The 23,961-nt window shown below is 46.0% G+C and overlaps 1 protein-coding gene across 1 annotated transcript in view; it reads left to right on the top strand.

The window, feature by feature from the left end:
* Positions 1-23,961, top strand: part of tenm4 (teneurin transmembrane protein 4) — a 653,198-nt gene that overhangs the window by 563,067 nt on the left and 66,170 nt on the right. The window contains 2 exon segments of the mRNA XM_082966126.1: positions 10,642-10,817; positions 20,554-20,789. Of these exon segments, the coding sequence (XP_082822252.1) occupies positions 10,642-10,817; positions 20,554-20,789 (412 nt within the window).

The raw sequence follows: 23,961 nt of genomic DNA on the forward strand, positions 1-23,961 counted from the left end.
TAGATATGACCACATGTTTAATGGTAGATATCACCACATGTTTAATGGTAGATATGAGCACATATGACCACATGTTTAATGGTAGATATGACCACATGTTTAATGGTAGATCTGAACACATGTTTAATGGTAGATATGACCACATGTTTAATGGTAGATCTGAACACATGTTTAATGGTAGATATAACCACATGTTTAATGGTAGATATGACCACATGTTTAATGGTAGATATGACCACATGTTTAATGGTAGATATGACCACATGTTTAATGGTAGATATGACCACATGTTTAATGGTAGATATGAACACATGTGACCACGTGTTTAATGGTAGATATGACCACATGTTTAATGGTAGATATGAACACATGTTTATTGGTAGATATGACCACATGTGACCACGTGTTTAATGGTAGATATGACCACATGTTTAATGGTAGATATGAACACATGTTTATTGGTAGATATGACCACATGTGACCACGTGTTTAATGGTAGATATGACCACATGTTTAATGGTAGATATGACCACATGTTTATTGGTAGATATGACCACATGTTTATTGGTAGATATGACCACATGTTTAATGGTAGATATGAACACATGTTTAATGGTAGATATGAACACATGTTTAATGGTAGATATGAACACATGTTTAATGGTAGATATGACCACATGTTTAATGGTAGATATGAACACATGTTTAATGGTAGATATGAACACATGTTTAATGGTAGATATGACCACATGTTTAATGGTAGATATCACCACATGTTTAATGGTAGATATGAACACATGTGACCAGATGTTTAATGGTAGATATGAACACATGTTTAATGGTAGATATGAACACATGTGACCACATGTTTAATGGTAGATATGAACACATGTTTAATGGTAGATATGACCACATGTTTAATGGTAGATATGAACACATGTTTAATGGTAGATATGAACACATGTTTAATGGTAGATATGACCACATGTTTAATGGTAGATATGACCACATGTTTAATGGTAGATATGACCACATGTTTAATGGTAGATATGAACACATGTGACCACGTGTTTAATGGTAGATATGACCACATGTTTAATGGTAGATATGAACACATGTTTAATGGTAGATATGACCACATGTTTAATGGTAGATATGACCACATGTTTAATGGTAGATATGACCACATGTTTAATGGTAGATATGAACACATGTGACCAGATGTTTAATGGTAGATATGACCACATGTTTAATGGTAGATATGAACACATGTTTAATGGTAGATATGAACACATGTGACCACATGTTTAATGGTAGATATGAACACATGTTTAATGGTAGATATGACCACATGTTTAATGGTAGATATGACCACATGTTTAATGGTAGATATGACCACATGTTTAATGGTAGATATGACCACATGTTTAATGGTAGATATGACCACATGTTTAATGGTAGATATGAACACATGTGACCACGTGTTTAATGGTAGATATGACCACATGTTTAATGGTAGATATGAACACATGTTTAATGGTAGATATGACCACATGTTTAATGGTAGATATGACCACATGTTTAATGGTAGATATGACCACATGTTTAATGGTAGATATGAACACATGTGACCAGATGTTTAATGGTAGATATGACCACATGTTTAATGGTAGATATGAACACATGTTTAATGGTAGATATGAACACATGTGACCACATGTTTAATGGTAGATATGACCACATGTTTAATGGTAGATATGACCACATGTTTAATGGTAGATATGACCACATGTTTAATGGTAGATATGACCACATGTTTAATGGTAGATATGACCACATGTTTAATGGTAGATATGACCACATGTTTAATGGTAGATATGACCAGATGTTTAATGGTAGATATGAACACATGTGACCACGTGTTTAATGGTAGATATGACCACATGTTTAATGGTAGATATGAACACATGTGACCAGATGTTTAATGGTAGATATGAACACATGTGACCACGTGTTTAATGGTAGATATGAACACATGTGACCAGATGTTTAATGGTAGATATGAACACATGTTTAATGGTAGATATGAACACATGTGACCAGATGTTTAATGGTAGATATGACCACATGTTTAATGGTAGATATGAACACATGTTTAATGGTAGATATGAACACATGTGACCAGATGTTTAATGGTAGATATGACCACATGTTTAATGGTAGATATGACCACATGTTTAATGGTAGATATGAACACATGTGACCAGATGTTTAATGGTAGATATGACCAATGGCCGTCCCTCTAAGTGAAGTGCTTCACTGCTGTTTAAATCGGTTCTATCTTTAGTGTTGTAAAACGGCCATTTCCTCTGTCAGTGTTACGTTCTGCTGCTGACAGGGTCGTGCTCCGACGTGGTAATTACATCATCAGCCATTTTATGAGAAATATAAAAAAAAAGGAAGTCTCTTGGACAGTCTGTCACTGCCCACAGGCAGAGCTGTCCTCCATGGCACTGCTATTTGGATAGATCAAATGGCATCCTATCCTCCTACGTAGTGCACTACTACCCTATGGGCTCTGGTCAAAAAGTAGTGCACTATGAAGGGAATAGGGTGAAATGAATTCTGCTTGTTGTGTTACGATGATGCCACATCGCACGTTGGTGTTAAACATCAGTGTAGATTAAACGGAGCCCGCTGATTGGTGTGTCAGGGCGAGGGTATCCCATCAGCCACCTGGAACAAATTTCTCAACAGTCAATCAGGTGGATTATCATCACAATGATGAATGACACACGAACGCACGCGCGCGCACGCGCAAACACACACGCACACACACATAAACACACACACACACACACTTGAAGGACAATCTGATTGACCTGTGTGATCCCTATCCATTTGCTATAGTATCCTATAGAACACAACTGTCGTCATTTCAGCAGGTCTAATATATAATAGAGATAATATGTTATAGCATGCCCTGGTGCTCGCTTTCAAGGTTCTCCACTAATTGGATCTAGATTGGATATATGTATTGTTTTCATACTGTTGAATGGGTGGACCTTGGGCCCTACAGCGCTAACACGACATGACGGATCTCTGTAACGAACACTCAAGTGTTTTTCTTCTCTACCACACTACCTACAATACAGACCCTGTTATTTACTCTGTTTGCCCTGTAGTAACGACGATCTCTGTTGAGATTCACTCCACTGTGTGTATTGGACCAACTGTATATACGCTGAGTGTACAAAACATTAGTTTATGTCTTTCTATGACATAGACTGACCAGGTGAATCCAGGTTATGATCTCTTATTGATGTCCCTTGTTAAATCCACTTCAATCAGTGTAGATGAAGGGGAGGATGACGGGTTAAAGAAGGATTTTTAAGCCTTGAGACCATTGAGACATGGATTGTGTCTGTGTGCCATTCAGAGGGTGAATGGGAAAGACAAAATATTTAAGTGCCTTTGAACGGGGTATGGTAGTAGGTGCCAGGCGCACCGGTTTGTGTCAAGAACTGCAACGCTGCTGGGTTTTTCACTCTGAACAGTTTCCTGTGTGTATCAAGAATGGTCCACCACCCAAAGGACATCCAGCCAACTTGACACAATTGTGGGAAGCATTGGGGTCAACATGGGCCAGCGCCCCTGTGAAACGCTTTCCACACCTTGTAGAGTCCGTGTCCCGGCGAATTGAGGCTGTTCTCAGTACAAAGGTGGTGCAACTCTATATTAGGAAGGTGTTCCTAATGTTTTGTACACTCAGTGTGCATTATACATGTAGTGAAGGATTTAGGCCTACACAGTATGTGAAGCTGAAGAGAGGATTTGTGCTCAAAGGTCAGACCAAATCAAATCAAATTGTATTGGTCACATACGCATGGTTAGCAGATGTTATTGCCTGAGGGTCAAAGGTCAGACCGTTAGGTCAGTGTGGGACCTGAGGGTCAAAGGTCAGACCGTTAGGTCAGTGTGGGACCTGAGGGTCAAAGGTCAGACCGTTAGGTCAGTGTGAGACCTGAGGGTCAAAGGTCAGACCGTTAGGTCAGTGTGGGACCTGAGGGTCTGAGGTCCAACCTTTAGGTCAGTGTGGGACCTGAGGGTCAAAGGTCAGACCGTTAGGTCAGTGTGGGACCTGAGGGTCAAAGGTCAGACCATTATGGCAGTGTGGGACTTGAGGGTCAAAGGTCAGACCGTTAGGTCAGTGTGGGACTTGAGGGTCTAAGGTCAGACCGTTAGGTTAGGGTGTGGGACCTGAGGGTCAAAGGTCAGACCGTTAGGTCAGTGTGGGACCTGAGGGTCAAAGGTCAGACCGTTAGGTCAGTGTGGGACCTGAGGGTCAAAGGTCAGACCGTTAGGTCAGTGTGGGACCTGAGGGTCAAAGGTCAGACCGTTAGGTCAGTGTGGGACCTGAGGGTCAAAGGTCAGACCGTTAGGTCAGTGTGGGACTTGAGGGTCAAAGAAACCAAACACAAAGGACTGCAGAGAGAGCGATAAAACTCCTGCACTATGCCTTCTCTACCTTCATCCCAAATGGAACCCTATTCCCTACATAGTGCACTACTTTTGACAATTTCTGGCTGCTATACTGGCTCAGTAGTGAAACCAGAGAAGTGGACCTACTGGCCCAGTGGTGAGCCCAGAGAAGTGGACCTACTGGCCCAGTGGTGAGCCCAGAGAAGTGGACCTACTGGCCCAGTGGTGAGCCCAGAGAAGTGGACCTACTGGCCCAGTGGTGAGCCCAGAGAAGTGGACCTACTGGCTCATTGACTAGTGTTTCTGGCTTCAACCCTGTAATTGACAGGAGAGAGATATGTGTGTCCCAAATGACACCGTATCCCTTTATAGTGCAGATAACAGCAGAGATCAGACAACCAGCTAGAGTGTTCAGTACTCCCTGTGTAACCCCAGAGTGTTCAGTACTCCCTGTGTAACCCCAGAGTGTTCAGTACTCCCTATGTAACCCCAGAGTGTTCAGTACTCCCTATGTAACCCCAGAGTGTTCAGTACTCCCTATGTAACCCCAGAGTGTTCAGTACTCCCTGTGTAACCCCAGAGTGTTCAGTACTCCCTGTGTAACCCCAGAGTGTTCAGTACTCCCTATGTAACCCCAGAGTGTTCAGTACTCCCTATGTAACCCCAGAGTGTTCAGTACTCCCTGTGTAACCCCAGAGTGTTCAGTACTCCCTGTGTAACCCCAGAGTGTTCAGTACTCCCTATGTAACCCCAGAGTGTTCAGTACTCCCTATGTAACCCCAGAGTGTTCAGTACTCCCTATGTAACCCCAGAGTGTTCAGTACTCCCTATGTAACCCCAGAGTGTTCAGTACTCCCTGTGTAACCCCAGAGTGTTCAGTACTCCCTATGTAACCCCAGAGTGTTCAGTACTCCCTATGTAACCCCAGAGTGTTCAGTACTCCCTATGTAACCCCAGAGTGTTCAGTACTCCCTGTGTAACCCCAGAGTGTTCAGTACTCCCTATGTAACCCCAGAGTGTTCAGTACTCCCTATGTAACCCCAGAGTGTTCAGTACTCCCTGTGTAACCCCAGAGTGTTCAGTACTCCCTATGTAACCCCAGAGTGTTCAGTACTCCCTATGTAACCCCAGAGTGTTCAGTACTCCCTGTGTAACCCCAGAGTGTTCAGTACTCCCTGTGTAACCCCAGAGTGTTCAGTACTCCCTGTGTAACCCCAGAGTGTTCAGTACTCCCTATGTAACCCCAGAGTGTTCAGTACTCCCTATGTAACCCCAGAGTGTTCAGTACTCCCTATGTAACCCCAGAGTGTTCAGTACTCTGTGTGTAACCCCAGAGTGTTCAGTACTCCCTGTGTAACCCCAGAGTGTTCAGTACTCCCTGTGTAACCCCAGAGTGTTCAGTACTCCCTATGTAACCCCAGAGTGTTCAGTACTCCCTATGTAACCCCAGAGTGTTCAGTACTCCCTATGTAACCCCAGAGTGTTCAGTACTCCCTATGTAACCCCAGAGTGTTCAGTACTCCCTATGTAACCCCAGAGTGTTCAGTACTCCCTATGTAACCCCAGAGTGTTCAGTACTCCCTATGTAACCCTATAGTGTTCAGTACTCCCTGTGTAACCCCAGAGTGTTCAGTACTCCCTGTGTAACCCCAGAGTGTTCAGTACTCCCTATGTAACCCCAGAGTGTTCAGTACTCCCTGTGTAACCCCAGAGTGTTCAGTACTCCCTATGTAACCCCAGAGTGTTCAGTACTCCCTATGTAACCCTACAGTGTTCAGTACTCCCTATGTAACCCCAGAGTGTTCAGTACACCCTATGTAACCCTATAGTGTTCAGTACTCCCTATGTAACCCCAGAGTGTTCAGTACACCCTATGTAACCCTATAGTGTTCAGTACTCCCTATGTAACCCCAGAGTGTTCAGTACTCCCTGTGTAACCCCAGAGTGTTCAGTACTCCCTGTGTAACCCCAGAGTGTTCAGTACTCCCTGTGTAACCCCAGAGTGTTCAGTACTCCCTGTGTAACCCCAGAGTGTTCAGTACTCTGTGTGTAACCCCAGAGTGTTCAGTACTCCCTGTGTAACCCCAGAGTGTTCAGTACTCCCTATGTAACCCCAGAGTGTTCAGTACACCCTATGTAACCCTATAGTGTTCAGTACTCCCTATGTAACCCCAGAGTGTTCAGTACTCCCTATGTAACCCCAGAGTGTTCAGTACTCTGTGTGTAACCCCAGAGTGTTCAGTACTCCCTGTGTAACCCCAGAGTGTTCAGTACTCCCTATGTAACCCCAGAGTGTTCAGTACTCTGTGTGTAACCCCAGAGTGTTCAGTACTCTGTGTGTAACCCCAGAGTGTTCAGTACTCCCTATGTAACCCCAGAGTGTTCAGTACTCCCTGTGTAACCCCAGAGTGTTCAGTACTCCCTATGTAACCCCAGAGTGTTCAGTACTCTGTGTGTAACCCCAGAGTGTTCAGTACTCTGTGTGTAACCCCAGAGTGTTCAGTACTCCCTATGTAACCCCAGAGTGTTCAGTACTCCCTATGTAACCCCAGAGTGTTCAGTACTCTGTGTGTAACCCCAGAGTGTTCAGTACTCCCTGTGTAACCCCAGAGTGTTCAGTACTCCCTATGTAACCCTATAGTGTTCAGTACTCCCTATGTAACCCCAGAGTGTTCAGTACTCCCTATGTAACCCCAGAGTGTTCAGTACTCTGTGTGTAACCCCAGAGTGTTCAGTACTCCCTGTGTAACCCCAGAGTGTTCAGTACTCCCTATGTAACCCTATAGTGTTCAGTACTCCCTATGTAACACTACAGTGTTGAGTACGAGTGTTGATAATCATTATCACCCCAGAATCTCAATCTCCGCTAGTCTTCATTTATCTGAAGGATATGATTTCTCTCCCACTCTCCTTTTCCATGTGAGATATTTGATATCAGCCGTGGAAGTGCTGAGGGAACCATAGAAACCGTTCCCTGTTAATCTCATTTATTAACCTGTGCTAAGTTAGTTATTACAGCAGGCAACAAAACACTGATATGTGTCCCAAATAGCACCCTATTCTCTAAATAGTGCACTACTTTTGACCAGAGCTCTACGGGCCCTGGTGAAAAGTATTGCACTAAGTAGGGAATAGGGTGCTATTTGGGACACACATGGTCCTCAACACCAAGTAGTACTCTGCTCTCCCATCTGTATTCACAGCCGCAGATAAACGACCTCATCCCCAGTCTCCCATCTGTATTCACAGCCGCAGATAAACGACCTCATCCCCAGTCTCCCATCTGTATTCACCACTGCAGATAAACGACCTCATCCCCAGTCTCCCATCTGTATTCACAGCCGCAGATAAACGACCTCATCCCCAGTCTCCCATCTGTATTCACCACTGCAGATAAACGTCCTCATCCCCAGTCTCCCATCTGTATTCACCACTGCAGATAAACGTCCTCATCCCCAGTCTCCCATCTGTATTCACCACTGCAGATAAACGACCTCATCCCCAGTCTCCCATCTGTATTCACCACTGCAGATAAACGTCCTCATCCCCAGTCTCCCATCTGTATTCACCACTGCAGATAAACGTCCTCATCCCCAGTCTCCCATCTGTATTCACCACCGCAGATAATCGTCCTCATTCTAAGTAATGTACCATTCATTCACTCTAACGTTGTGGAGCAGTCTGACTGACAAGCTGAGAGATGTTTCAATTATTCCATGCTGATGGGCTCCAATCGGCCACTCGGGGACCAATGAGGTCGTCAGACCACTCCTGTTCTCTCTGTACATGACGAACCCACTGATTTGCAAAGCGGGGAAACTAACGTTGTGACTCTGTGTGTGTGTGTGTGTGTGTGTGTGTGTGTGTGTGTGTGTGTGTGTGTGTGTGTGTGTGTGTGCGTGCGTGCGTGCGTGCGTGCGTGCGTGCGTGCGTGCGTGCGTGCGTGCGTGCGTGCGCGTGTGTGTGTGTGTGCGTGCGTGTGTGAGTCACTCTGCGCTCATATTTCATAGACTGTGTAATGTAATGAGATTACATTTATATCACTAATCTCTTAAGATAATAAACTCCTGTCTAAAAGTGAAGAAAAAGGTGTGTGATTTCTCACCTTGCTGCAGCGTAATATTACACACTCACATTCTCTCTGTTTCCCTGCTTCCTCCAGAAACATCACTGTTATGTAGAGAGGACTGTCTATCCTACCGCTGTTATGTAGAGAGGACTGTCTATCCTACCACTGTTATGTGGAGAGGACTGTCTATCCTACCACTGTTATGTAGAGAGGACTGTCTATCCTACCACTGTTATGTAGAGAGGACTGTCGATCCTACCACTGTTATGTAGAGAGGACTGTCTATCCTACCACTGTTATGTAGAGAGGACTGTCTATCCTACCACTGTTATGTAGAGAGGACTGTCTATCCTACCACTGTTATGTAGAGAGGACTGTCTATCCTACCACTGTTATGTAGAGAGGACTGTAGATCCTACCACTGTTATGTAGAGAGGACTGTCTATCCTACCACTGTTATGTAGAGAGGACTGTCTATCCTACCACTGTTATGTAGAGAGGACTGTCTATCCTACCACTGTTATGTAGAGAGGACTGTCTATCCTACCACTGTTATGTAGAGAGGACTGTCTATCCTACCACTGTTATGTAGAGAGGACTGTAGATCCTACCACTGTTATGTAGAGAGGACTGTCGATCCTACCACTGTTATGTAGAGAGGACTGTCTATCCTACCACTGTTATGTGGAGAGGACTGTCTATCCTACCGCTGTTATGTAGAGAGGACTGTCTATCCTACCACTGTTATGTAGAGAGGACTGTCTATCCTACCACTGTTATGTAGAGAGGACTGTCTATCCTACCACTGTTATGTAGAGAGGACTGTCTATCCTACCACTGTTATGTAGAGAGGACTGTCGATCCTACCACTGTTATGTAGAGAGGACTGTCGATCCTACCACTGTTATGTAGAGAGGACTGTCGATCCTACCACTGTTATGTAGAGAGGACTGTCGGTCCTACCACTGTTATGTAGAGAGGATGGTCGATCCTACCACTGTTATGTAGAGAGGACTGTCTATCCTACCACTGTTATGTAGAGAGGACTGTCTATCCTACCACTGTTATGTAGAGAGGACTGTCTATCCTACCACTGTTATGTAGAGAGGACTGTAGATCCTACCACTGTTATGTAGAGAGGACTGTCTATCCTACCACTGTTATGTAGAGAGGACTGTCGATCCTACCACTGTTATGTAGAGAGGACTGTAGATCCTACCACTGTTATGTAGAGAGGACTGTCTATCCTACCACTGTTATGTAGAGAGGACTGTCTATCCTACCACTGTTATGTAGAGAGGACTGTCTATCCTACCACTGTTATGTAGAGAGGACTGTCTATCCTACCACTGTTATGTAGAGAGGACTGTCCATCCTACCGCTGTTATGTAGAGAGGACTGTCTATCCTACCACTGTTATGTAGAGAGGACTGTCTATCCTACCACTGTTATGTAGAGAGGACTGTCTATCCTACCACTGTTATGTAGAGAGGACTGTCTATCCTACCACTGTTATGTAGAGAGGACTGTCTATCCTACCACTGTTATGTAGAGAGGACTGTCTATCCTACCACTGTTATGTAGAGAGGACTGTCCATCCTACCGCTGTTATGTAGAGAGGACTGTCTATCCTACCACTGTTATGTAGAGAGGACTGTCCATCCTACCGCTGTTATGTAGAGAGGACTGTCTATCCTACCACTGTTATGTAGAGAGGACTGTCGATCCTACCGCTGTTATGTAGAGAGGACTGTCCAACCTACCACTGTTATGTAGAGAGGACTGTCTATCCTACCACTGTTATGTAGAGAGGACTGTCTATCCTACCGCTGTTATGTAGAGAGGACTGTCTATCCTACCACTGTTATGTAGAGAGGACTGTCAATCCTACCACTGTTATGTAGAGAGGACTGTCTATCCTACCACTGTTATGTAGAGAGGACTGTCAATCCTACCGCTGTTATGTAGAGAGGACTGTCGATCCTACCACTGTTATGTAGAGAGGACTGTCTATCCTACCACTGTTATGTCCTCCTGTCTGACCTGCCTTACTATGGACTTTTCTATTCTACCGTCTCTTCTGTCCTCAGGTATGACAGCTATGGCCGTCTGACCAACGTGACCTACCCTACTGGCCGGGTTAGTAGCTACCGTACAGACACAGACAGCTCCGTCAGCGTTCGGGCAGAGGGCTCCAGCAAGGAGGAGGGCATCACCATCACCACCAACCTGTCGGCCTCTGGAACCTTATACATGCTCATGCAAGGTGAGTTAGCCGTTTCTGTTTAATGAAACTTTATTGGAAAGGAAAATTAAAACGTTGTACTGAAGAAACGGGGATGTGTTGTCTCGGCTATGAGAGTTTACGGTCACAATTTACTGTGAGAGAGGAGGGGGTGGGGGGGGGGGGGGGGGAACAAAATGGAGGAATATTCTGTACTTCTCTCCATCAATATATTTCAATGTTTATCATTTGTAAAATTTGTTTTGTTAACAGAATAGTTCTTTATACACAGCTAGGCTTACAGTATCACATGTTCCTGACCATGTGACCAAAAGTAGGAAATTACTTAGACTTCACACTTTGATGTGTCTTCAGTACAGGATGAGGATGATGATGAGGATGATGATATGTCTTCGGTACAGGATGATGATGAGGATGAGGATGATGATATGTCTTCGGTACAGGATGATGATGAGGATGAGGAGGATGAGGATGATGTGGATGAGGATGATGATGAGGATGATGATGATGATATGTCTTTGGTACAGGATGATGATGAGGATGAGGATGATGATATGTCTTCGGTACAGGATGATGATGAGGATGAGGAGGATGAGGATGATGTGGATGATGATGAGGATGAGGATGATGATGAGGATGATGATATGTCTTCGGTACAGGATGATGATGAGGATGAGGAGGATGAGGATGATGTGGATGAGGATGATGATGAGGATGATGATGAGGAGGATGAGGAGGATGAGGATGATGATGATGATATGTCTTTGGTACAGGATGATGATGAGGATGAGGATGAGGATGATGATGAGGATGATGATGATGAGGATGATGATGAGGATGAGGATGATGAGGATGAGGATGATGATGAGGATGATGATGATGAGGATGATGATGAGGATGAGGATGATGATGAGGATGAGGATGATGATGATGATGAGGATGATGATGATGAGGATGATGATGATGATGAGGATGAGGATGATGATGAGGATGAGGATGATGATGAGGATGATGATATGTCTTCGGTACAGGATGATGATGAGGATGAGGAGGATGAGGATGATGTGGATGAGGATGATGTGGATGAGGATGATGATGAGGAGGATGATGAGGATGAGGATGATGATGATGAGGATGATGAGGATGATGATGAGGATGATGATGAGGATGATGATGAGGATGATGAGGAGGATGATGATGAGGATGAGGATGAGGATGATGAGGATGATGATGAGGATGATGATGAGGATGAGGATGATGAGGATGAGGATGATGATATGTCTTCGGTACAGGATGATGATGAGGATGATGATGAGGATGATGAGGATGATGATGAGGATGATGAGGATGATGATGATGATGAGGATGAAGATGAGGATGAGGATGATGATGATGATGTGTTTTCGGTACAGGATGATGATGATGATGAGGATGAGGATGATGATGATGATGAGGATGAGGATGATGATGAGGATGAAGATGATGATATGTCTTCGGTACAGGATGATGATGATGATGATGAGGATGAGGATGTGTCTTCGGTACAGGATGATGATGAGGATGAGGAGGATGAGGATGATGTGGATGATGATGAGGATGAGGATGATGATGAGGATGATGATATGTCTTCGGTACAGGATGATGATGAGGATGAGGAGGATGAGGATGATGTGGATGAGGATGATGATGAGGATGATGATGAGGAGGATGAGGAGGATGAGGATGATGATGATGATATGTCTTTGGTACAGGATGATGATGAGGATGAGGATGAGGATGATGATGAGGATGATGATGATGAGGATGATGATGAGGATGAGGATGATGAGGATGAGGATGATGATGAGGATGATGATGATGAGGATGATGATGAGGATGAGGATGATGATGAGGATGAGGATGATGATGATGATGAGGATGATGATGATGAGGATGATGATGATGATGAGGATGAGGATGATGATGAGGATGAGGATGATGATGAGGATGATGATATGTCTTCGGTACAGGATGATGATGAGGATGAGGAGGATGAGGATGATGTGGATGAGGATGATGTGGATGAGGATGATGATGAGGAGGATGATGAGGATGAGGATGATGATGATGAGGATGATGAGGATGATGATGAGGATGATGATGAGGATGATGATGAGGATGATGAGGAGGATGATGATGAGGATGAGGATGATGAGGATGATGATGAGGATGATGATGAGGATGAGGATGATGAGGATGAGGATGATGATATGTCTTCGGTACAGGATGATGATGAGGATGATGATGAGGATGATGAGGATGATGATGAGGATGATGAGGATGATGATGATGATGAGGATGAAGATGAGGATGAGGATGATGATGATGATGTGTTTTCGGTACAGGATGATGATGATGATGAGGATGAGGATGATGATGATGATGAGGATGAGGATGATGATGAGGATGAAGATGATGATATGTCTTCGGTACAGGATGATGATGATGATGATGAGGATGAGGATGTGTCTTCGGTACAGGATGATGATGATGATGAGGATGATGATGAGGATGATGATGTGTTTTCGGTACAGGATGATTTAGGATCCTGTTGTTGATGCATCATTATGTTTAGATCAGGGATGGACATCTGTCAGCCCAACTTTTATAGGACCACAGATAATTGTTTTTTTTCTCTTGTTATGTCAGTCACCGTCAGTCACTCATGTTTTAGATTGGTAGTTAGTCTAGCCAGCTATCTAAACTTGTAGTAATCTCTCCACCCCATGGCAAAATGTGTAGAATTGCATGAAATTAGTAATAAAATTGCAAAATATTTTCCCCTCCCCATGTCAAAATGTGTAGCATTGCAGTAAACTTGCTTTTAAAACTGCAACGTTTTGATGAGTTGAGTTTTTTTGCGGCCCCCAACCCTCATCAAAGTTGCCCATCCCTGGCTCGAATAAATGAATAGATTTGTTGTTCCTGCTCTCAGCTTGGCTCCTATTCTGAGCAGACCTCCCACTCACACGTATGAAAGCAGCAAAATATAGATTTTATGTCTCCAAACTTTAGCCATGAAGAGAAAGCTTGTGTTTTAGGAAATCCAATCAGTCAGAACTGGACAGAAGGTGTGGCTGAGGTCAGGAACTCGAATGTTTATCGGGGTGCATTCCAAACAGCACCCTAATCCCTATTGGCCTTGGTCAGGGGATAGAGTAGGGATATGTAGGGAACAGGGTGTCATTTGAGACTTAACCTTGCGTACTGTGGCGTTTTAATGTCGTATTTTGCGGCTCACCAAGGGGCGTATTGATTACCGATTGATAGCTTTGAACTCTCCAGCTTCGTTTCACGTTCTGAGAGACTGTAAAGATTTTTCCACCGCTAATGTTTGATTTAAAAATACTCTCCCTACACACACACACACACACACACACACACACACACACACACATATCGATACCAAAGCTCCCAGAGAGTGCTGTGTTAAAGAAGAGATGACAACCCCGAGGTCGCCGCATGGACAGGTCAACAACCACGGTTTCTTTTTTTGTTGTTGTAATTTGACCCTCATTTTCTTCCCAATTTCGTGATATCCAATTGCGATCCAGTTTCGATCTTGTCTCGTCGCTGCAACTCCCCAACGGGCTCGGGAGAGGCGAAGGTCGAGTCATGCGTCCTCTGAAACGTGACCCGCCAAGCCGCGCTTCTTAACACCCGCCCGCTTAACCCGGAATCCAGCTGCACCTCCGTATCGGAGGAAACACAGATATACATCTGGAGTGGTCCACAAACATCTCAGATCTCTCCTCACATCTCTACTGTCTCCTCTCCTCACATCTCTACTGTCTCCTCTCCTCACATCTCTACTGTCTCCTCTCCTCACATCTCTACTGTCTGTTGTTGACCTCTCCTCACATCTCTACTGTCTCCTCTCCTCACATCTCTACTGTCTGTTGTTGACCTCTCCTCACATCTCTACTGTCTGTTGTTGACCTCTCCTCACATCTCTACTGTCTCCTCTCCTCACATCTCTACTGTCTCCTCTCCTCACATCTCTACTGTCTGTTGTTGACCTCTCCTCACATCTCTACTGTCTGTTGATGACCTCTCCTCACATCTCTACTGTCTGTTGTTGACCTCTCCTCACATCTCTACTGTCTCCTCTCCTCACATCTCTACTGTCTGTTGTTGACCTCTCCTCACATCTCTACTGTGTGTTGTTGACCTCTCCTCACATCTCTACTGTCTGTTGTTGACCTCTCCTCACATCTCTACTGTCTGTTGTTGACCTCTCCTCACATCTCTACTGTCTCCTCTCCTCACATCTCTACTGTCTGTTGTTGATCTCTCCTCACATCTCTACTGTCTGTTGATGACCTCTCCTCACATGTCTACTGTCTGTTGTTGACCTCTCCTCACATCTCTACTGTCTCCTCTCCTCACATCTCTACTGTGTGTTGTTGACCTCTCCTCACATCTCTACTGTCTGTTGTTGACCTCTCCTCACATCTCTACTGTCTCCTCTCCTCACATCTCTACTGTCTGTTGTTGATCTCTCCTCACATCTCTACTGTCTGTTGATGACCTCTCCTCACATGTCTACTGTCTGTTGTTGACCTCTCCTCACATCTCTACTGTCTCCTCTCCTCACATCTCTACTGTGTGTTGTTGACCTCTCCTCACATCTCTACTGTCTGTTGTTGACCTCTCCTCACATCTCTACTGTCTCCTCTCCTCACATCTCTACTGTCTGTTGTTGACCTCTCCTCACATCTCTACTGTCTGTTGATGACCTCTCCTCACATCTCTACTGTCTGTTGTTGACCTCTCCTCACATCTCTACTGTCTCCTCTCCTCACATCTCTACTGTCTCCTCTCCTCACATCTCTACTGTGTGTTGTTGACCTCTCCTCACATCTCTACTGTCTCCTCTCCTCACATCTCTACTGTCTCCTCTCCTCACATCTCTACTGTCTGTTGTTGACCTCTCCTCACATCTCTACTGTCTCCTCTCCTCACATCTCTACTGTCTCCTCTCCTCACATCTCTACTGTCTCCTCTCCTCACATCTCTACTGTCTCCTCTCCTCACATCTCTACTGTCTGTTGTTGACCTCTCCTCACATCTCTACTGTCTGTTGATGACCTCTCCTCACATCTCTACTGTCTGTTGTTGACCTCTCCTCACATCTCTACTGTCTGTTGTTGACCTCTCCTCACATCTCTACTGTGTGTTGTTGACCTCTCCTCACATGTCTACTGTGTGTTGTTGACCTCTCCTCACATCTCTACTGTCTCCTCTCCTCACATCTCTACTGTCTGTTGTTGACCTCTCCTCACATCTCTACTGTGTGTTGTTGACCTCTCCTCACATGTCTACTGTGTGTTGTTGACTGGTCTGCTTAGTTGAGATGACCTTGCGCTGGCCATCTGCTGAGAGAGGAGCCAGGAGTTGTCATCTTAATGAATTCACTATTGTCCGCTCTGAAAATTGAAAACAGGGTAATCACACACACAGTGCTGACTTTGCTGCATTCTTAGTTATCTATTTATTGTGTGTGTGTGTGTGTGTGTGTGTGTGTGTGTGTGTATGTGTGTGTGGTGCTTGTGGAGATGTGTGCGATCACATGTGTTATTCTGAGCCCTCAACTGGTTTTACCCAGCTTCCCCAAAACAGAGTAGACAGCTAACAAGATGAGTGTGAATAAAAAGAGGAAATATTTAGTCTTGCATTATGTTAGATAAAATCTCCCTGGCTGACAAGGGAGGGCTCAGAACTCAGCTGTGATCTCTATTCCGCTGTTTAGCCGTGTTTTGATTGGATTACCAATGCCGGTGTTCAACATTCCTTCCTGTAAGCATCAGAACGGCAGCGGATTCCTGATTTCTCCAACGGAATATTCAGCATGCATTAGATGATGCTGTGAAGCACCTATTCCCACACTACCTTAACTTCCTGCAGCCTAGCTGGCAGAGGGAGAGACAGACAGACAGACAGACAGACAGACAGACAGACAGACAGACAGACAGACAGACAGACAGACAGACAGACAGACAGACAGACAGACAGACAGACAGACAGACAGACAGACAGACAGACAGTGACTGACTGAGTGAGTGAGTGAGTGAGTGACAGACAGACAGACAGACAGACAGACAGACAGACAGACAGACAGACAGACAGACAGACAGACAGACAGACAGACAGACAGACAGTGACTGAGTGACAGACAGACAGACAGACAGACAGACAGACAGACAGACAGACAGACAGACAGACAGACAGACAGACAGACAGACAGACAGACAGCCTGTCAGTGCTCAGACCATATGCCGCACACTGCATCAAATTGGTCTGCATGGCTGTCGTCCCAGAAGGAAGACTCTTCTAAAGATGATGCACAAGAAAGCCCGCAAACAGTTTGCTGAAGACAAGCAGACTAAAGACATGGATTACTGGAACCATGTCCTGTGGTCTGATGAGACCAACATAAACTTATTTGGTTCAGATGGTGTGAAGCGTGTGTGGCGGCAACCAGGTGAGGAGTACAAAGACAAGTGTGTCTTCCCTACAGTCCAGCATGGTGGTGGGAGTGTCATGGTCTGGGGCTGCATGAGTGCTGCCGGCACTGGGGAGCTACAGTTCATTGACGGAACCATGAATGCCAACATGTACTGTGACATACTGAAGCAGAGCATGATCCCCCTCCCTTCGGAGACTGGGCCGCAGGGCAGTATTCCAACATGATAACGACCCCAAACACACCTCCAAGACGACCACTGCTGTAACGGCGGTCGTCAGGAATGGACCAAGGCGCAGCGGGTTGAGTGCTCATAATTAACTTGAATGAAAACACTTACACAAACAAAACAAAATGATGGATGACGAATACAGACTTGACGGCAAAAGACAGCAATTCAAGAGACAACCTCCCACAAATTACAAACAAACACACCCTAATATATAGGACTCTCAATCAAAGGCAACTAGACAACACCTGCCTTCAATTGAGAGTCCACACCCCAATTAACTAAACATAGAAACAGACTAACTAGAAAGAACATAGAAATAGACTAACATAGAGCAGTGACCAAAAAAAACCCCGGAATACATAAATCAACTACCCTCTACATAATACACACACCCCGAACCACATAAACCAAATACCCTCTGCCACGTCCTGACCAGCCTACACTAACAAAATAACCCTCATACTGGTCAGAACGTTAACCACTGCCTTGCTAAAGAAGCTGAGGGTTAAGGTGATGGACTGGCCAAGCATGTCTCCAGACCTAAACCCTATTGAGCATCTGTGGGGCATCCTCAAAACGGAAGGTGGAGGAGTGGAAGGTCTCTAACATCCACAAGCTCTGTGATGTCGTCATGGAGGAGTGGAAGAGGACAACCTGTGAAGCTCTGGTGAACTCCGTGACCAAGAGGGTTAAGGCAGTGCTGGAAAATGATGGTGGCCACGCAAAATATTGAGACTTTGGGCCCAATTTGGATATTTTCACTTAGGGGTTGTACTCACTTTTGTTGCCAGTGGTTTAGACATTAATGGCTGTATGTTGTGTTATTTTGAGGGGACAGCAAATTTACACTGTTATAGAAGCTGTACACTCACTACTTTACATTGTAGCAAAGTGTCATTTCTTCAGTGTTGTCACATGAAAAGATATACTCAAATATTTACAAAAATGTGAGGGGTGTACTCACTTTTGTGAGATACTGTAAGTATTCAGACCCTTTGATATGACACAAAAAATTTAGCTCAGGTGCATCCTGTTTCCATTGATCATCCTTGAGATGTTTCTACAACTTGATTGGAGTCCACCTGTGGTAAATTCAATTGATTGGACATGATTTGGAAAGGCACACACCTGTCTATATAAGGTCCCACAGTTGACAGTGCATGTCAGAGCAACAACCAATCTGAGGTCGAAGGAATTGTCCGTAGAGCTCAGAGACAGGATTGTGTCGAGGCACAGATCTGCTGAAGGGTACCAAAACATTTCGGCAGCATTGAAGGAACACAGTGGCCTCCATCATTCTTAAATGGAAGAAGTTTGGAACCACCAAGACTCTTCCTAGAGCTGGCTGCCTGGCCAAACTGAGCAATCGGGAGAGAAGAGCCTTGGTCAGAGAGGTGACCAAGAACCCGATGGTCACTCTGACAGAGCTCTAGAGTTCCTCTGTGGAGATGGGAGAACCTTCCAGAAGGACAAACATCTCTGCAGCACTCCACCAATCAGGTCTTTATGGTAGAGTGGCCAGACGGAAGCCACTCCTCAGTAAAAGGCACATGACAGCCCGCTTGGAGTTTGCCCAAAGGAACCTAAAGACTCTCAGACCATGAGAAACAAGATTCTCTGGTCTGATGAAACCAAGATTGAACTCTTAGGTCTGAATGCCAAGCGTCACGTCTGGAGGAAACCTGACACCATCCCTACGGTGAAGCATGGTGGTGGTAGCATCATGCTGTGAGGATGTTTTTCAGAGGCAGGGACTGGGAGACTAGTCAGGATCGAGGGAAAGATGAACATAGCAAAGTACAGAGAGATCCTTGATGAAAACCTGCTCCAGAGCGCTCAGGACCTCAGACTGGGGCGAAGGTTCACCTTCCAACAGGACAACGACCCTAAGCACACGGCCAAGACAACGCAGGAGTGGCTTCGGGACAAGTCTCTGAATGTCCTTGAGTGGCCCAGCCAGAGCCCAGACTTGAACCCGATCAAACATCTCCGGAGAGACCTGAAAATAGCTGTGCAGCGACGCTCCCCATCCAACATGACAGAGCTTGAGAGGATCTGCAGAGAAGAATGGGATAAACTCCCCAAATACAGGTGTGCCAAGCTTGTAGCATCATCCCCAAGAAGACTCAAGGCTGTAATCGCTGCCAAAGATGCTTCAACAAAATACTGAGTAAAGGGTCTGAATACTTATGTAAATGTAATATTTCAGTTTTTAATTTTAATAAATTAGCAAAAATGTATTGTCATTAATGGGTATTGTGTGTAGATTGATGAGGGGAAAAACAATTGAATCCATTTTAGAATAAGGCTGTAACGTAACAAAATGTGGAAAAAGTCAAGGGGTCTGAATACTTTCCGGTGGCACTGTATATTCTTCACTAACGTCTCCTCTTAGCCTGAGTGACCTACAGAGGTGTTATAGGACTCTACTTCCTGAGTGACCTACAGAGGTGTTGTAGGACTCTACTTCCTGAGTGACCTACAGAGGAGTGAATACTGTCTAGGTGGAGTGTCATTTGTGGGAACTTTAGAGAGCTGGGTTCATAGTGTAATCCCTTTCTCAATTGTTTAGACAAAACCAGTTGATTTTGGTCTCCACATCCAGCTCTGTCCTCTCTCCTCTCTCCTCTGTCCTCTCTCCTCTGTCCTCTCCTCTGTCCTCTCTCCTCTGTCCTCTCTTCTCTGTCCTCTCTCCTCTGTCCTCTGTCCTCTCTCCTCTGTCCTCTGTCCTCTCTCCTCTGTCCTCTCCTCTGTCCTCTCTCCTCTCTTCTCTGTCCTCTCTCCTCTGTCCTCTGTCCTCTCTTCTCTGTCCTCTCTCCTCTGTCCTCTCTCCTCTGTCCTCTGTCCTCTCTCCTCTGTCCTCTCCTCTGTCCTCTCTCCTCTCTTCTCTGTCCTCTCTCCTCTGTCCTCTGTCCTCTCTCCTCTGTCCTCTCTCCTCTGTCCTCTCTCCTCTGTCCTCTCTCCTCTGTCCTGTCTCCTCTGTCCTGTCCACTCTCCTCTGTCCTCTCTCCTCTCTCCAGACCAAGTGAGAAACAGTTACTACATCGGTCTGGACGGCTCTCTGCGTCTGGTGCTGGCCAACGGTATGGAGGTGTCCCTGCACACGGAGCCCCACCTGCTGGCCGGGACGGTCAACCCCACGGTCAGCAAGAGGAATGTAACCCTGGCCATCGACAACGGTCTGAACCTGGTAGAGTGGCGGCAGCGTAAGGAGCAGGCCCGAGGACAGGTGACCGTGTACGGACGACGACTCAGGGTAAGGATCGTGTTTAAAGATAGTACTGCATGTGTTCTCCTACCTATATTGGTATCTCTGAGATGAGAAAGGAAACCACAGGTTTCCTGGGTGTGGGAGTCATGTGTCTTAACCAGGGCTGCATCTAGGAGCAAATCCACATGTATTTGTCATGTGCACAGTATACAGCAGGTGTGAACAGTACAGTGAAATGCTATGAAATATGCAGCTCTCTAAATTGACATCAGTCTGCAGTGTGATGGATTCACATTGTGTGTGGGTTTGTTGTATGTATCTGACCTGGCACTGGGGATCAACGGAGCATGGCTGCAGTGTGATGGATTCGCAGTTGACCTGAGTGCCTTTGACTCATCCTTACCAGACTGTATCAACCACTCTCTCTCTCGCTCTCTCTTTCTCTGTCTCTCTCTCTGTCTCTCTCTGTCTCTCTCTCTCTATCTCTCACTCTCTCTCTCTCGCTCTCTCTGTCTGTCTCCCTCTCGCTCTCTCTCTCTCTCTCTCTCTCTGTCTCTCTTTCTCTGTCTCTCTTTCTCTGTCTCTCTCTCTGTACCTCTGTCTCTCTTTCTCTCTGTTTTTCTCTCTTTGTCTGTCTATCTGTCTGTCTCTCTCTTGCTCTCTCTGTCTCTCTGTCTCTCTCTCTTGCTCTGTCTGTCTGTCTCTCTCTCTCTCTCTTGCTCAGTCTGTCTGTCTCTCTCTCTCTCTCTTGCTCTGTCTGTCTGTCTCTCTCCCTCTCTGCTCTGTCTGTCTCTCCTCTCTCTTGCTCTGTCTGTCTCTCCTCTCTCTGCTCTGTCTGTCTCTCCTCTCTCTTGCTCTGTCTTTCTCTCCTCTCTCTTGCTCTGTCTGTCTCTCCTCTCTCTCTTGTGTGATTTGTTAGTGTGAGGTTACTGTGTGTGGTGTGAGGGTGGTTTGTGTGGTGTGAGGGTGCCCTGGGTGGTGAGAAGGTTTGCTGTCCTTTTTTTGCTTATTTCTGTCTTATCTCCTTCCTGATTATCTCTATATATATTATCTCCTTCCTGATTATCTCTATATATATTATCTCCTTCCTGATTATCTCTATATATATTATCTCCTTCCTGATTATCTCTATATATATTATCTCCTTCCTGATTATCTCTATATATATTATCTCCTTCCTGATTGTCTCTCTATATATTATCTCCTTCCTGATTATCTCTATATATATTATCTCCTTCCTGATTGTCTCTATATATATTATCTCCTTCCTGATTATTTCAACCTGGTGCTGTAGTTAAAGTGTAAAGTCCTTTCCATTGCCCAGGCTAGTCTATTGTTCAGTCCACGTGATTCTGGTGCTGTAGTTAAAGTGTAAAGAATTTTGACTAAGTTGTATTTTCGAATTCCTGTAAGAGATTAAAGCTAAGCACTATATTAATAGGTTATATGAAAGGTAATCATGATGTATATATATATTGTGTGATCCTGTTTGTAAAACAGCGCAGGGGGGTTTTGAGAATGGATTCAGTTCCAACAAGGATGGCGAACGATGCCGTCCGAACCCAGGACATCCAGAAGAAGATTTGCACGCAAAGATTTTATTTTCCTTTTCCTTGGAGGACACCGAATTTACACTGCCATGCTACGGGGTGGTAGGATTCATTGTTACACTGCCATACTATGAGTCTGAGAGAAGGCCGGGGGATTTCAGGGGCAGGCTCGGCCTCCGCCCCAGGTCCAGATCTGAGAGCAGGCCGGGTGTTTCGGGGTCAGTCTCGGCCTCCGCCCCGGGTCCAGATCTGAGAGTGGGCTGGGGGTTTCGGGGGCAGTCTCGGCCTCCGCCCCGGGTCCAGATCTGAGAGTGGGCTGGGGGTTTCGGGGTCAGTCTCGGCCTCCGCCCCGGGTCCAGATCTGAGAGCGGGGCGGGGGATTTCGGGGGAAGTCTCGGCCTCCGCCCCGGGTCCAGATCTGAGAGCAGGCCGGAGGATTTCGGGGGCAGGCTCGGCCTCCGCCCCGGGTCCAGATCTGAGAGCAGGCCGGGGGATTTCGGGGGCAGTCTCGGCCTCTGCCCCGGGTCCAGACTCAACCCCAACCATCGGAATTGCAAGGTTCCGTTGCCTGTAGTGTAAATGGTAATGTAGCCGAGGTTACCGTGGTGGTGCGCTCAGGGGCGGCGTGATAGTGACTGAGCTCCCGGAAGTGGTTACCGAGGGCACTGACTCCGATGCTGATACCCTTATTTCACAGACAACGGAGAATGATGTTCCCAGTGTAATTACAGACATGCAGGGTGATGTGAGGGGGGGGCGGACTCTGGATTCCGTGGAGCTACTCCATGAGGATGGGGGAATGGAGGAAGAGATTGACAAGCTGTCTTATATACCCATCAATGTAGACGTAGCATCTCGGTGAGTCCCAGTCAGGTTCATTGTTACAGCAGGAAGGGAAGGAAAAGGCCCAGCAAGATGATCACAATGGTCTGGTCCTGATGGGTCTGGTCCTGATGGGTCTGGTCCTGATGGGTCTGGTCCTGATGGGTCTGGTCCTGATGGGTCTGGTCCTGATGGGTCTGGTCCTGATGGGTCTGGTCCTGATGGGTCTGGTCCTGATGGGGTCCTGATGGTCTGGTCCTGATGGGTCTGGTCCTGATGGGTCTGGTCCTGATGGGATCCTGATGGGTCTGGTCCTGATGGGATCCTGATGGGTCTGGTCCTGATGGGTCTGGTCCTGATGGCGATCCTGATGGGTCTGGTCCTGATGGGTCTGGTCCTGATGGGTCTGATCCTGATGGGATCCTGATGGGTCTGGTCCTGATGGGTCTGGTCCTGATGGGTCTGGTCCTGATGGGTCTGATCCTGATGGGGTCCTGATGGGTCTGGTCCTGATGGGTCTGGTTCTGATGGGTCTGGTCCTGATGGGTCTGGTCCTGATGGGTCTGGTCCTGATGGGTCTGGTCCTGATGGGTCTGGTCCTGATGGGTCTGGTCCTGATGGGTCTGGTCCTGATGGGTCTGGTCCTGATGGGTCTGGTCCTGATGGGTCTGGTCCTGATGGGTCTGGTCCTGATGGGGTCCTGATGGGGTCCTGATGGGTCTGGTCCTGATGGGTCTGGTCCTGATGGGTCTGGTCCTGATGGGTCTGGTCCTGATGGGTCTGGTTCTGATGGGTCTGGTCCTGATGGGTCTGGTCCTGATGGGTCTGGTCCTGATGGGTCTGGT

The sequence above is a fragment of the Salmo salar genome, chromosome 20 (assembly GCF_965601325.2).
Source record: "Salmo salar chromosome 20, fSalSal1, whole genome shotgun sequence".
Taxonomy (NCBI): Eukaryota; Metazoa; Chordata; class Actinopteri; order Salmoniformes; family Salmonidae; genus Salmo; species Salmo salar.